This window comes from Oncorhynchus mykiss, chromosome 2, assembly GCF_013265735.2.
Source record: "Oncorhynchus mykiss isolate Arlee chromosome 2, USDA_OmykA_1.1, whole genome shotgun sequence".
Lineage (NCBI taxonomy): Eukaryota > Metazoa > Chordata > Actinopteri > Salmoniformes > Salmonidae > Oncorhynchus > Oncorhynchus mykiss.
This window is the reverse complement of record NC_048566.1, coordinates 3727603-3742500: the sequence shown is the minus strand read 5'-3', so window position 1 is coordinate 3742500 and position 14898 is coordinate 3727603. Positions and strand designations below refer to the sequence as shown.

Here is a 14898-nt window from a genome sequence, read left to right as displayed (position 1 = left end):
TTATAACCAGTACCTTGTTATGTTATATCAGTTGTTCCTGTTATAACCAGTACCTTGTTATGTTATATCAGTTGTTCCTGGTATAACCTTGTTATGTTATATCAGTTGTTCCTGTTATAACCAGTACCTTGTTATGTTATATCAGTTGTTCCTGTTATAACCAGTACCTTGTTATGTTATATCAGTTGTTCCTGTTATAACCTTGTTATGTTATATCAGTTGTTCCTGTTATAACCAGTACCTTGTTATGTTATATCAGTTGTTCCTGTTATAACCAGTACCTTGTTATGTTATATCAGTTGTTCCTGTTATAACCTTGTTATGTTATATCAGTTGTTCCTGTTATAACCAGTACCTTGTTATGTTATATCAGTTGTTCCTGTTATAACCAGTACCTTGTTATGTTATATCAGTTGTTCCTGTTATAACCAGTACGTTGTTCCTGGTATAACCAGTACCTTGTTATGTTATTTCTCTAGTGTTGGTGGTGATGTCTGGTAATCTATTTGATCCCTGTCAGAGTCTGTGGTGGATGTAGAGATTAGGAATCCTGATTGTGATGTATTTCCTCCATCAGTCTGTTGGAGTCCGTGATGGATGTCTAGATGTGATGTCTTATAGCTCATCTTTCCAGGGTCTGTTGGAGTCCATGGTGGATGTCTAGATGTGATGTGTTATAGCTCATCTTTCCAGGGTCTGTTGGAGTCCATGGTGGATGCTGCGGAGGGTCTCTGTCCCCATGTGATGAGGAAGACTAACCTTCGTCAGGACCTGATCAAAGCCAGCACAGCTAAGATGGTGGTTCCCCGTAGCTTCGTCAAGAACACCCTGCTGGAACAGTCTGGAGTCGACATCATCAACAAGATCAGGTGAGACTAGAGTTGTATCGTGTGTTTATATGACAAGACTTCACTCCACACTAATGATGTCCAGACTTCATTAAAAAACTCAACATTATTTTTGCGGTTGTCCTGAAATCACTAACCTCCATGTCCTTGTTCTCTTGGCTGAATGAACTATGACCTCTGGCTGACAAGCCTGAGTACATTGAGAAGCAGAATCCTGGTGTACTGTTTTTATATTGTGTTATCTACAGAGGTGACGTGTCTGTCTGTGTCCTCTGTCACTGTCTGTGTCCTCTGTCACTGTCTGTGTCCTCTGTCACTGTCTGTGTCCTCTGTCACTGTCTGTGTCCTCTGTCACTGTCTGTGTCCTCTGTCACTGTCTGTGTCCTCTGTCCCTGTCTGTGTCCTCTGTCCCTGTCTGTGTCCTCTGTCCCTGTCTGTGTCCTCTGTCACTGCCTGTGTCCTCTGTCACTGTCTGTGTCCTCTGTCACTGTCTGTGTCCTCTGTCCCTGTCTGTGTCCTCTGTCCCTGTCTGTGTCCTCTGTCCCTGTCTGTGTCCTCTGTCACTGTCTATGTTAAGGTCATAGCAGTGGCCCTGATTGTTAGATTCCCACTTATTGGTCCTGTAGACAGTGTGCAGGTGTCTATCCTTCTAGTGTAGATTCACACTATCATTTAGAACGCCAGGGGGTTGTTCACAGCCTGCTGGTCTGATGGCCCACACAGCCTTGCCTCAGTGTTGACCCTGTGAAGTGGGAATGAATGAAGCCTCTCTCCTCTTTCTGACTTCATCTCTCTGTTTCTCTCCTCTTCATCAATCTGTTTCTGTCCTCTTCATCAATCTGTTTCTGTCCTCTTCATCCCTGTTTCTCTCCTCTTCATCCATATGTTTCTCTCCTCTTCCCCCTTCTGTTTCTCTCCTCTTCATCCCTCTGTTTTCTCCTCTTCCCCCTTCTGTTTCTCTCCTCTTCATCCCTCTGTTTTCACCTCTTCCCCTCTGTTTCTCTCCTAGTGAGGTAAAGCTGAGCCTGGCTTCCTTCCTCTCAGACCGTATCGTAGATGAGATCCTAGAAGCCCTGTCTGGCTCTCAGCACACACTGGTGAGTCTTAATCATGCCTGGAGATACAGTGCAATCACTACTCACGGTAACCATGACAACACGACACCACCCGTGGTAACCATGGCAACATATCAACACGCATGATAACCATGACAACACATTAGCTTGAATATTCTGTGAAATTCTAACATGAATTCTATGATTCATACTGAGTCAGTCACTGGTTCACTAGTACAGGTGTATGATCATATAGGTCATATATAATAATACACAGTAATAATGACCATAGTAACAGTAATAGTGACCATAGTAACAGTGATAGTGAACATAGTAACAGTAATTGTGACCATAGTAACAGTAATAGTGAACATAGTAACAGTAATTGTGACTATAGTAGCAGTAATAGTGACTATAGTAATAGTGACCATAGTAACAGTAATAGTGACTATAGTAACAGTAATAGTGACTATAGTAACAGTAATAGTGACCATAGTAACGGTAATAGTGAACATAGTAATAGTGACCATAGTAACAGTAATAGTGAACATAGTAATAGTGACTATAGTAACATTAATAGTGACTATAGTAACAGTAATAGTGAACATAGTAATAGTGACTATAGGAACAGTAATAGTGACTATAGTAACAGTAATAGTGACCATAGTAACGGTAATAGTGAACATAGTAATAGTGACCATAGTAACAGTAATAGTGACCATAGTAACGGTAATAGTGAACATAGTAATAGTTACTATAGTAACAGTAATAGTGACTATAGTAACAGTAATAGTGACCATAGTAACAGTAATAGTGAACATAGTAATAGTGACTATAGTAACAGTAATAGTGACTATAGTAACAGTAATAGTGACTATAGTAACAGTAATAGTGAACATAGTAATAGTGACTATAGTAACAGTAATAGTGACTATAGTAACAGTAATAGTGACCATAGTAACGGTAATAGTGAACATAGTAATAGTGACCATAGTAACAGTAATAGTGACCATAGTAACGGTAATAGTGAACACAGTAATAGTGACCATAGTAACAGTAATAGTGAACATAGTAATAGTGACTATAGTAACAGTAATAGTGACTATAGTAACAGTAATAGTGAACATAGTAATAGTGACTATAGTAACAGTAATAGTGACTATAGTAACAGTAATAGTGACCATAGTAACGGTAATAGTGAACAGTAATAGTGACCATAGTAACAGTAATAGTGAACACAGTAATAGTGACCATAGTAACAGTAATAGTGAACATAGTAATTGTTACTATAGTAACAGTGATAGTGAACATAGTAACAGTAATAGTGACCATAGTAACAGTAATAGTGAACATAGTAACAGTAATTGTGACTATAGTAACAGTAATAGTGAACATAGTAACAGTTATAGTGAACATAGTAACAGTAATAGTGAACATAGTAATAGTGACCATAGCAACGGTAATAGTGAACATAGTAACAGTAATAGTGAACATAGTAACAGTAATAGTGAACATAGTAATAGTGACCATAGTAACAGTAATAGTGAACATAGTATTAGTAATAGTGAACATAGTAACAGTAATAGTGAGCATAGTAATAGTGACCATAATAACAGTAACAGTGACTATAGTAACAGTAATAGTGACTATAGTAACAGTAATAGTGACTATAGTAACAGTAATAGTGAACATAGTAACAGTAATAGTGAACATAGTAATAGTGACTATAGTAACAGTAAGAGTGACCATAGTAACAGTAATAGTGAACATAGTAACAGTTATAGTGACCATAGTAACAGTAATAGTGACCATAGTAACAGTAATAGTGACCACAGTAACAGTAATAGTGACTATAGTAACAGTAATAGTGAACATAGTAACAGTAATAGTGACCATAGTAACGGTAATAGTGAACATAGTAATAGTGACTATAGTAACAGTAATAGTGACTATAGTAACAGTAATAGTGAACATAGTAATAGTGACCATAGTAACAGTAATAGTGAACATAGCAATTGTTACTATAGTAACATTAATAGTGAACATAGTAACAGTAATAGTGAACATAGTAATAGTTACTATAGTAATAGTGACTATAGTAACAGTAATAGTGACTATAGTAACAGTAATAGTGAACATAGTAATAGTGACCATAGTAACAGTAATAGTGAACATAGTAATTGTTACTGTAGTAATAATGAACATAGTAACAGTAATAGTGAACATAGTAATAGTTACTATAGTAACAGTAATAGTGACTATAGTAACAGTAGTGTAATAGTCATTATGTCTTGCTCCCCCCTAGGCTGACCACCTGGTGAGGAAGGAGCGTCCTCTGGTCCAGCGGGAGTCTGTGGACCTGGACGTACCCGAGGAGAGGGCTCCTAAACGGGCCACCACGGAGCTGAATGAGGCAGAAAGGCTGGAGGACCTGGAGACATGCATGGTACACTACACTACACAACCATGTGTTTTGTGTGAGGGCCAGGCTCCTGTTCATTCTGTTTCCTGTCATGGGTTCCTCACTCATATCTAACTGTAATGAATTAGTAGTTCCTCATGCTGTGCCTACTGGCCATTGTAAGATGGTAAGATAGGGAGGTTAATTCATTATGGTAAGATGGTAGGATAGGGAGGTTGATTAATTATGGTAGGATGGTAAGATACTCTAGGGAGGTTGGTTCATTATGGTAGGATGGTAAGATACTGTAGGGAGGTTGGTTCATTGTGGTAGGATGGTAAGATACTGTAGGGAGGTTGATTCATTATGGTAGAATGGTAAGATAATGTAGGGAGGTTGGTTCATTATGGTAGGATGGTAAGATACTGTAGGGAGGTTGATTCATTATGGTAGGATGGTAAGATACTGTAGGATGGTTGATTCATTATGGTAAGATGGTGGGATAGGGGGGTTGATTCATTGTGGTAGGATGGTGGGATAGGGAGGTTGATTCATTGTGGTAGGATGGTGGGATAGGGGGGTTGATTCATTGTGGTAGGATGGTGGGATAGGGAGGTTGATTCATTGTGGTAGGATGGTGGGATAGGGAGGTTGATTCATTGTGGTAGGATGGTGGGAAAGGGGGGGTTGATTCATTGTGGTAGGATGGTAAGATACTGTAGGGAGGTTGCTTCATTGTGGTAGGATGGTGGGATAGCGAGGTTGATTCATTGTGGTAGGATGGTGGGATAGGGGGGTTGATTTATTGTGGTAGGATGGTGGGATAGGGGGGTTGATTCATTGTGGGAGGATGGTGGGATAGGGGGGTTGATTCATTGTGGTAGGATGTTGGGATAGGGGGGTTGATTCATTGTGGTAGGATGGTGGGATAGGGGGGTTGATTCATTGTCGTAGGATGGTAAGATACTGTAGGGAGGTTGATTCATTGTGGGAGGATGGTGGGATAGGGGGGTTGATTCATTGTGGTAGGATGGTAGGATAGGGAGGTTGATTCATTGTGGTAGGATGGTATGATAGGGTGTTTGATTCATTGTGGTAGGATAGGGAGATTGATTCATTGTGGTAGGATGGTGGGATAGGGAGGTTGATTCATTGTGGTAGGATGGTGGGATAGGGAGGTTGATTCATTGTGGTAGGATGGTGGGAAAGGGGGGGTTGATTCATTGTGGTAGGATGGTAAGATATTGTAGGGAAGTTGATTCATTGTGGTAGGATGGTTGGATAGGGGGTTGATTCATTGTGGTAGGATGGTAAGATACTGTAGGGAGGTTGATTCATTGTGGTAGGATGGTGGGATAGGGAGGTTGATTCATTGTGGTAGGATGGTGGGATAGGGGGGTTGATTTATTGTGGTAGGATGGTGGGATAGGGGGGTTGATTCATTGTGGGAGGATGGTGGGATGGGGGGTTGATTCATTGTGGTAGGATGGTGGGATAGGGAGGTTGATTCATTGTGGTAGGATGGTGGGAAAGGGGGGTTGATTCATTGTGGTAGGATGGTAAGATACTGTAGGGAGGTTGATTCATTGTGGGAGGATGGTGGGATAGGGAGGTTGATTCATTGTGGTAGGATGGTATGATAGGGTGTTTGATTCATTGTGGTAGGATAGGGAGATTGATTCATTGTGGTAGGATGGTAGGATAGGGAGGTTGATTCATTGTGGTAGGATGGTGGGATAGGGAGGTTGATTCATTGTGGTAGGATGGTGGGATAGGGAGGTTGATTCATTATGGTAGGATGGTAAGATACTGTAGGGAGGTTGATTCATTGTGGTAGGATGGTAAGATACTGTAGGGAGGTTGATTCATTATGGTAGGATGGTGGGATAGGGGGGTTGATTCATTGTGGTAGGATGGTTCTAAGGGATTCATCCTATTGTCTAATTGGCTACTGACCCTCATCCTATTGTTTTAAACAGGCAGGTTTAGTCCAGGTTAGTTGACTGACAGCGTGTATTCTATATTTAGTTCTGGCTGTGCTTGGTGTGTCTGCTGTTGTTTACACAGCCATTAAAGAGATGGGGTTGGATTACACATCCATTACAGAGATGGGGTTGGATTACACAGCCATTAAAGAGATGGGGCTGGATTACACAGCCATTAAAGAGATGGGGTTGGATTACACATCCATTACAGAGATGGGGTTGGATTACACAGCCATTAAAGAGGTGGGGTTGGATTACACAGCCATTAAAGAGATGGGGTTGGATTACACAGCCATTAAAGAGGTGGGGTTGGATTACACAGCCATTAAAGAGGTGGGGTTGGATTACACAGCCATTAAAGAGATGGGGTTGGATTACACAGCCATTAAAGAGGTGGGGTTGGATTACACAGCCATTAAAGAGATGGGGTTGGATTACACAGCCATTAAAGAGGTGGGGCTGGATTACACATCCATTGCAGAGATGGGGTTGGATTACACAGCCATTAAAGAGATGGGGTTGGATTACACAGCCATTAAAGAGATGGGGTTGGATTACACAGCCATTAAAGAGATGGGGCTGGATTACACAGCCATTACAGATATGGGGTTGGATTACACAGCCATTAAAGAGATGGGGTTGGATTACACATCCATTACAGAGATGGGGTTGGATTACACAGCCATTAAAGAGGTGGGGCTGGATTACACAGCCATTAAAGAGATGGGGTTGGATTACACATCCATTACAGAGATGGGGTTGGATTACACAGCCATTAAAGAGATGGGGTTGGATTACACAGCCATTAAAGAGGTGGGGCTGGATTACACAGCCATTAAAGAGATGGGGTTGGATTACACATCCATTACAGAGATGGGGTTGGATTACACAGCCATTAAAGATATGGGGTTGGATTCATCCATTCAAGGTTTAGACAGGATAAAACCTATACCTCTCTAGTACCTATAGCCTCCATATGGTTAATTAACTTCCCTCCCTCCCTCCCATCATCTCTCCTCCATTCCTCCATCCCTCCCATCCTCCCTCCCTCCCTCCCATCCTCTCTCCTTCCCTCCCTCCCATCCTCTCTCCTTTCCTCCCTCCCATCATCTCTCCTCCCATCATCTCTCCTCCCTCCCTCCCATCCTCTCTCCTCCCTCCCTCCCATCCTCTCTCCTCCCTCCCTCCCATCCTCTCTCCTCCCTCCCTCCCATCCTCTCTCCTTTCCTCCCTCCCTCCCTCCCTCCCATCATCTCTCCTCCCTCCCTCCCATCCTCTCTCCTCCCATCCTCTCTCCTCCCTCCCTCCCATCCTCTCTCTTCCCTCCCTCCCTCCCATCCTCTCTCTTTCCTCCCTCCCTCCCATCATCTCTCCTCCCTCCCTCCCATCCTCTCTCATCCCTCCCACCCTCCCTCGCTCCTTTCCTCTCTCCTTCCCTCCCTCCCTCCCTCACTCCCATCCTCCCTCCCTCCCTCCCTCCCATCCTCTCTCCTTCCCTCCCTCCCATCCTCCCTCCCATCATCTCTCCTCCCTCCCTCCCATCCTTTCTCCTCCCTCCATCCCATCCTCTCTCCTTCCCTCCCATCCTCCCTCCTTCCCTCGCTCCCTCCCTCACTCCAATCCTCCCTCCCTCCCTCCCTCCCTCCCTCCCTCCATCCTCCCTCCCATCATCTCTCCTCCCTCCCTCCCATCCTCTCTCCTCCCTCCATCCCATCCTCTCTCCTTCCCTCCCATCCTCCCTCCTTCCCTCCCTCCCTCCCTCCCTCCCTCCCTCCCTCCCTCCCTCCCTCCCTCCCTCCCATCATCTCTCCTCCATTCCAACATCCCTCCTATCCTCTCTCCTCCCATCCTCTCTCCTACCCTCCCTCCCTCCCATCATCTCTCCTCCATTCCAACATCCCTCCTATCCTCTCTCCTCCCATCCTCTCTCCTTCCCTCCCTCACTCCCATCCTCTCTCCTCCCCCCCTCCCATCCTTTCTCCTCCCATCCTCCCTCCTTCCCTCCCATCCTCTCTCTTTCTCTCCCTCCCTCCCATCATCTCTCCTTCCCTCCCTCCCATCCTCTCTCCTTCCCACACCCTCCTATCCTCTCTCCTCCCATCCTCCCTCCCTCCCTCCCACCCATCATCTCTCCTCCATTCCAACATCCCTCACTCCCATCCTCTCTCCTTCCCTCTCTCCCATCCTCTCTCCTTCCCTCCCTCCCATCATCTCTCCTCCATTCCAACATCCCTCCCTCCTATCCTCTCTCCTCCCATCCTCCCTCCTTCCCTCCCTCCTACCCTCTCTCGTCCCATCTTCCCTCCCTCCCTAAGTAGTGTATTAATTAAGTCCTTACATCAAGGCTGCCCGTGTTTCCTGTCTAAATGAATCTCATTAAGAGCAGCATTACTGCCCGTCTTTGTAGCGCCGTACATCAGTCAAACACTCACAGAGAGGCCTGGGCCTTATTCACTCGGCACCAAACCAAAGACAACATCTTGAAACGGAAGGTTTTTCTCTGAATTTGTCCAATAAAAAAACACTTGTTTTTACATTTTTCGTTGCACAATGTTTTGAGACGTTGTGCTTTGGTCAACACTAATGAATACAACCCTGCCACTCACATGGGATGTGTTTTTCTCCCTGTAGTGGTTGATATGATCTGGTGGTTGTTGTCCTAATAGGTTAAACCACAGCCATTTACACGGCTCTGGGTTAATGTCCCAAAGGATTTCAAATGGATTCCTTCTCATTGTTTACCTGAAGAAGCTTTAACCTTCCAGCCTTGAGTCTCTCTCTCTCTAATGATCTGCCTATAGAGTTCTCTCTCTCTGTCTCTCTCTCTCTCTCTCTCTCTCTCTCTCTCTCTCTCTCTCTGTCTCTCTCTCTCTCTCTCTGTCTCTCTGTATCTCTGTCTCTCTCTCTCTCTAATGATCTACCTATAGAGTTCTCTCTCTCTCTAATGATCTACCTATAGAGTTCTCTCTCTCTAATGATCTACCTATAGAGTTCTCTCTCTCTCTGTCTCTCTCTCTCTGTCTCTCTGTCTCTCTCTGTCTCTCTCTCTGTCTCTCTGTCTCTCTCTCTGTCTCTCTGTCTCTGTCTCTCTCTCTCTCTCTCTCTCTCTCTGTCTCCCTGTCTCTCTGTATCTCTGTCTCTCTCTCTCTCTAATGATCTACCTATAGAGTTCTCTCTCTCTAATGATCTACCTATAGAGTTCTCTCTCTCTCTAATGATCTACCTATAGAGTTCTCTCTCTCTCTCTAATGATGTACCTATAGAGTTCTCTCTCTCTCTAATGATCTACCTATAGAGTTCTCTCTCTCTCTCAATGATCTACCTATAGAGTTCTCTCTCTCTCTCTAATGATCTACCTATAGAGTTCTCTCTCTCTCTAATGATCTACCTATAGAGTTCTCTCTCTCTCTAATGATCTACCTATAGAGTTCTCTCTCTAATGATCTACCTATATCTACCTATAGAGTTCTCTCTCTCTCTAATGATCTACCTATAGAGTTCTCTCTCTCTCTAATGATCTACCTGTAGAGTTCTCTCTCTCTCTCTCCACTGTCTTTTCATTTCCATTTCTGAATTCATTAAGCCTTTATCTTGTCTCCTTTCTCTTCTTTTCTGCTCTTTCTCTCTCCTTCCTTCCTTCCTTCCTTCCTTCCTTCCTTCCTTCCTTCCTTCCTTCCTTCCTTCCTTCCTTCCTTCCCTCCTCTTTCAACCTTTGCATCATGGAGACTTTTTGCTGCACCAGTGTAAGTAACTCTCTCTCTCTCACTATTTTTCACTCTTTCTCTCACCCACCCTGTTCTGTGTCTGTCTGTCTGTCTGTCTGTCTGTCTGTCTGTCTGTCTGTCTGTCTGTCTGTCTGTCTGTCTGTCTGTCTGTCTGTCCGTCCACTCACTAGCTGGTACAGTAACACAAAGACCATCCTTGTTCAGTCCCCCCCCCCCCTCTCCCCCCCTCTCTCTCTCTCTCTCTCTCTCATTTTATCTGAGCCATCAGAATGTGGCAGCCCTGAGGGGAAACTGGCCCGACAGACACTAGCCCTCCCCTCCGCCACTCTTCCCTTCCTCCCCTGCCTCCCTTCCTCCCCTGCCTCCCTCTCTGCCCAGCCTGGCCCAACGTGAACTGACTACTGAGTTGGATCTGATGGTTCAGATCCGGTCCGGTTAGAGATTGAGGCCATTTTAATCTCTTCAAGGGATGAAAAACTCTGTTGGGACAAACAGAATTTGATGAAAAGCATATTTTGAACAAGCCACAAGAGTTTTTATCTGTCAGATGGTGAGCGTGTGGGGCCTGACACAGTCAGATAGGACAGTGGGGCCTGACACAGTCAGATAGGACAGTGGGGCCTGACACAGTCAGATAGGACAGTGGGGCCTGACACAGTCAGATAGGACAGTGGGGCCTGACACAGTCAGATAGGACAGTGGGGCCTGACACAGTCAGATAGGACAGTGGGGCCTGACGCAGTCAGATAGGACAGTGGGGCCTGACGCAGTCAGATAGGACAGTGGGGCCTGACGCAGTCAGATAGGACAGTGGGGCCTGACGCAGTCAGATAGGACAGCGGGGCCTGACGCAGTCAGATAGGACAGCGGGGCCTGACGCAGTCAGATAGGACAGCGGGGCCTGACGCAGTCAGATAGGACAGCGGGGCCTGACGCAGTCAGATAGGACAGCGGGGCCTGACGCAGTCAGATAGGACAGCGGGGCCTGACGCAGTCAGATAGGACAGCGGGGCCTGACGCAGTCAGATAGGACAGCGGGGCCTGACGCAGTCAGATAGGACAGCGGGGCCTGACGCAGTCAGATAGGACAGCGGGGCCTGACGCAGTCAGATAGGACAGTGGGGCCTGACGCAGTCAGATAGGACAGTGGGGCCTGACGCAGTCAGATAGGACAGTGGGGCCTGACGCAGTAAGATAGGACAGTGGGGCCTGAAACAGTCAGATAGGACAGTGGGGGCCTGACACAGTTTGATATCATATCTTGTGATGAACAAGTATTTGCCTGTCTAACTCCTGATGCAACGCCCCTCCCTCATTGCATCGTTCCACACTGCTGGAACACCACCTGGTCATGATGTCACACACAGTGTCACAATGTCACCTGAAATACTGTTGTCTTCCGTTCACTCACTGTGTGACACATCTCCCTCTCTGGTATTGTCATGAGAAACATCCATAGATGATTGTGTTGATAGTGTATTTCTGATATATATCCGATAGAAAAGAGGACTATGTTTATGCAGGGGGTGACGAGGAACAGACACTTATTGTATCACAGATACTGATTAGAAGTAGTTTTGTGACCAAGGGCTCAGATCCTAAAATATGCAATAACCAAGGAGATCTGGATGGTACTGGTTAGTTAGTGTTCTGTCCTGTCAATATTGATGTAGCAGGACACATCTCCTGTTAGTTAGTGTTCTGTCCTGTTAATATTGATGAAGCAGGACACATCTCCTGTTAGTTAGTGTTCTGTCCTGTTAATATTGATGAAGCAGGACACATCTCCTGTTAGTTAGTGTTCTGTCCTGTTAATATTGATGAAGCAGGACACATCTCCTGTTAGTTAGTGTTCTGTCCTGTCTATATTGATGTAGCAGGACACATCTCCTGTTAGTTAGTGTTCTGTCCTGTCTATATTGATGTAGCAGGACACATCTCCTGTTAGTTAGTGTTCTGTCCTGTTAATATTGATGAAGCAGGACACATCTCCTGTTAGTTAGTGTTCTGTCCTGTTAATATTGATGCAGCAGGACACATCTCCTGTTAGTAAGTGTTCTGTCCTGTTAATATTGATGTAGCAGGACACATCTCCTGTTAGTTAGTGTTCTGTTCTGTTAATATTGATGTAGCAGGACACATCTCCTGTTAGTTAGTGTTCTGTCCTGTTAATATTGATGTAGCAGGACACATCTCCTGTTAGTTAGTGTTCTGTCCTGTTAATATTGATGCAGCAGGACACATCTCCTGTTAGTTAGTGTTCTGTCCTGTTAATATTGATGCAGCAGGACACATCTCCTGTTAGTTAGTGTTCTGTCCTGTCTATATTGATGCAGCAGGACACATCTCCTGTTAGTTAGTGTTCTGTCCTGTTAATATTGATGTAGCAGGACACATCTCCTGTTAGTTAGTGTTCTGTCCTGTTAATATTGATGCAGCAGGACACATCTCCTGTTAGTTAGTGTTCTGTCCTGTTAATATTGATGTAGCAGGACACATCTCCTGTTAGTTAGTGTTCTGTCCTGTCTATATTGATGTAGCAGGACACATCTCCTGTTAGTTAGTGTTCTGTCCTGTCTATATTGATGTAGCAGGACACATCTCCTGTTAGTTAGTGTTCTGTCCTGTCTATATTGATGTAGCAGGACACATCTCCTGTTAGTTAGTGTTCTGTCCTGTCTATATTGATGTAGCAGGACACATCTCCTGTTAGTTAGTGTTCTGTCCTGTCTATATTGATGTAGCAGGACACATCTCCTGTTAGTTAGTGTTCTGTCCTGTCTATATTGATGTAGCAGGACACATCTCCTGTTAGTTAGTGTTATCTGTCCTGTTAATATTGATGCAGCAGGACACATCTCCTGTTAGTTAGTGTTCTGTCCTGTCTATATTGATGTAGCAGGACACATCTCCTGTTAGTTAGTGTTCTGTCCTGTCAATATTGATGTAGCAGGACACATCTCCTGTTAGTTAGTGTTCTGTCCTGTTAATATTGATGAAGCAGGACACATCTCCTGTTAGTTAGTGTTCTGTCCTGTCTATATTGATGCAGCAGGACACATCTCCTGTTAGTTAGTGTTCTGTCCTGTCAATATTGATGTAGCAGGACACATCTCCTGTTAGTTAGTGTTATCTGTCCTGTCTATATTGATGCAGCAGGACACATCTCCTGTTAGTTAGTGTTCTGTCCTGTTAATATTGATGTAGCAGGACACATCTCCTGTTAGTTAGTGTTCTGTCCTGTCTATATTGATGTAGCAGGACACATCTCCTGTTAGTTAGTGTTCTGTCCTGTTAATATTGATGAAGCAGGACACATCTCCTGTTAGTTAGTGTTCTGTCCTGTCAATATTGATGTAGCAGGACACATCTCCTGTTAGTTAGTGTTCTGTCCTGTCTATATTGATGCAGCAGGACACATCTCCTGTTAGTTAGTGTTCTGTTAATATTGATGAAGCAGGACACATCTCCTGTTAGTTAGTGTTCTGTCCTGTTAATATTGATGTAGCAGGACACATCTCCTGTTAGTTAGTGTTCTGTCCTGTTAATATTGATGAAGCAGGACACATCTCCTGTTAGTTAGTGTTCTGTCCTGTTAATATTGATGAAGCAGGACACATCTCCTGTTAGTTAGTGTTCTGTCCTGTTAATATTGATGCAGCAGGACACATCTCCTGTTAGTTAGTGTTCTGTCCTGTTAATATTGATGAAGCAGGACACATCTCCTGTTAGTTAGTGTTCTGTCCTGTTAATATTGATGTAGCAGGACACATCTCCTGTTAGTTAGTGTTCTGTCCTGTTAATATTGATGTAGCAGGACACATCTCCTGTTAGTTAGTGTTCTGTCCTGTCAATATTGATGTAGCAGGACACATCTCCTGTTAGTTAGTGTTCTGTCCTGTCAATATTGATGAAGCAGGACACATCTCCTGTTAGTTAGTGTACTGTCCTGTTAATATTGATGAAGCAGGACACATCTCCTGTTAGTTAGTGTACTGTCCTGTTAATATTGATGAAGCAGGACACATCTCCTGTTAGTTAGTGTTCTGTCCTGTTAATATTGATGAAGCAGGACACATCTCCTGTTAGTTAGTGTTCTGTCCTGTCAATATTGATGTAGCAGGACACATCTCCTGTTAGTTAGTGTTATCTGTCCTGTTAATATTGATGAAGCAGGACACATCTCCTGTTAGTTAGTGTACTGTCATGTTAATATTGATGAAGCAGGACACATCTCCTGTTAGTTAGTGTTCTGTCCTGTTAATATTGATGTAGCAGGACACATCTCCTGTTAGTTAGTGTTCTGTCCTGTCAATATTGATGTAGCAGGACACATCTCCTGTTAGTTAGTGTTATCTGTCCTGTTAATATTGATGAAGCAGGACACATCTCCTGTTAGTTAGTGTACTGTCCTGTTAATATTGATGAAGCAGGACACATCTCCTGTTAGTTAGTGTACTGTCCTGTTAATATTGATGAAGCAGGACACATCTCCTGTTAGTTAGTGTTCTGTCCTGTTAATATTGATGAAGCAGGACACATCTCCTGTTAGTTAGTGTTCTGTCCTGTCAATATTGATGTAGCAGGAGACATCTCCTGTTAGTTAGTGTTCTGTCCTGTTAATATTGATGCAGCAGGACACATCTCCTGTTAGTGTTCTGTCCTGTCAATATTGATGCAGCAGGACACATCTCCTGTTAGTTAGTGTTATCTGTCCTGTTAATATTGATGTAGCAGGACACATCTCCTGTTAGTTAGTGTTATCTGTCCTGTTAATATTGATGTAGCAGGACACATCTCCTGTTAGTTAGTGTTCTGTCCTGTCAATATTGATGTAGCAGGACACATCTCCTGTTAGTTAGTGTTCTGTCTTGTTAATATTGA

At 44.0% G+C, this 14898-nt stretch overlaps 1 protein-coding gene across 8 annotated transcripts in view; it reads left to right on the top strand.

Annotated features, from left to right (window-relative positions):
• LOC110506994 (F-actin-uncapping protein LRRC16A) overlaps positions 1-14898 on the top strand; it is a 219535-nt gene that overhangs the window by 182070 nt on the left and 22567 nt on the right. For all 8 annotated transcript variants that reach the window (XM_036935377.1, XM_036935386.1, XM_036935393.1 and 5 more), the window contains 3 exons: positions 694-869; positions 1858-1945; positions 4209-4349. In XM_036935377.1, the coding sequence (XP_036791272.1) occupies positions 694-869; positions 1858-1945; positions 4209-4349 (405 nt within the window). The remainder of the gene's footprint in view (positions 1-693; positions 870-1857; positions 1946-4208; positions 4350-14898) is intronic.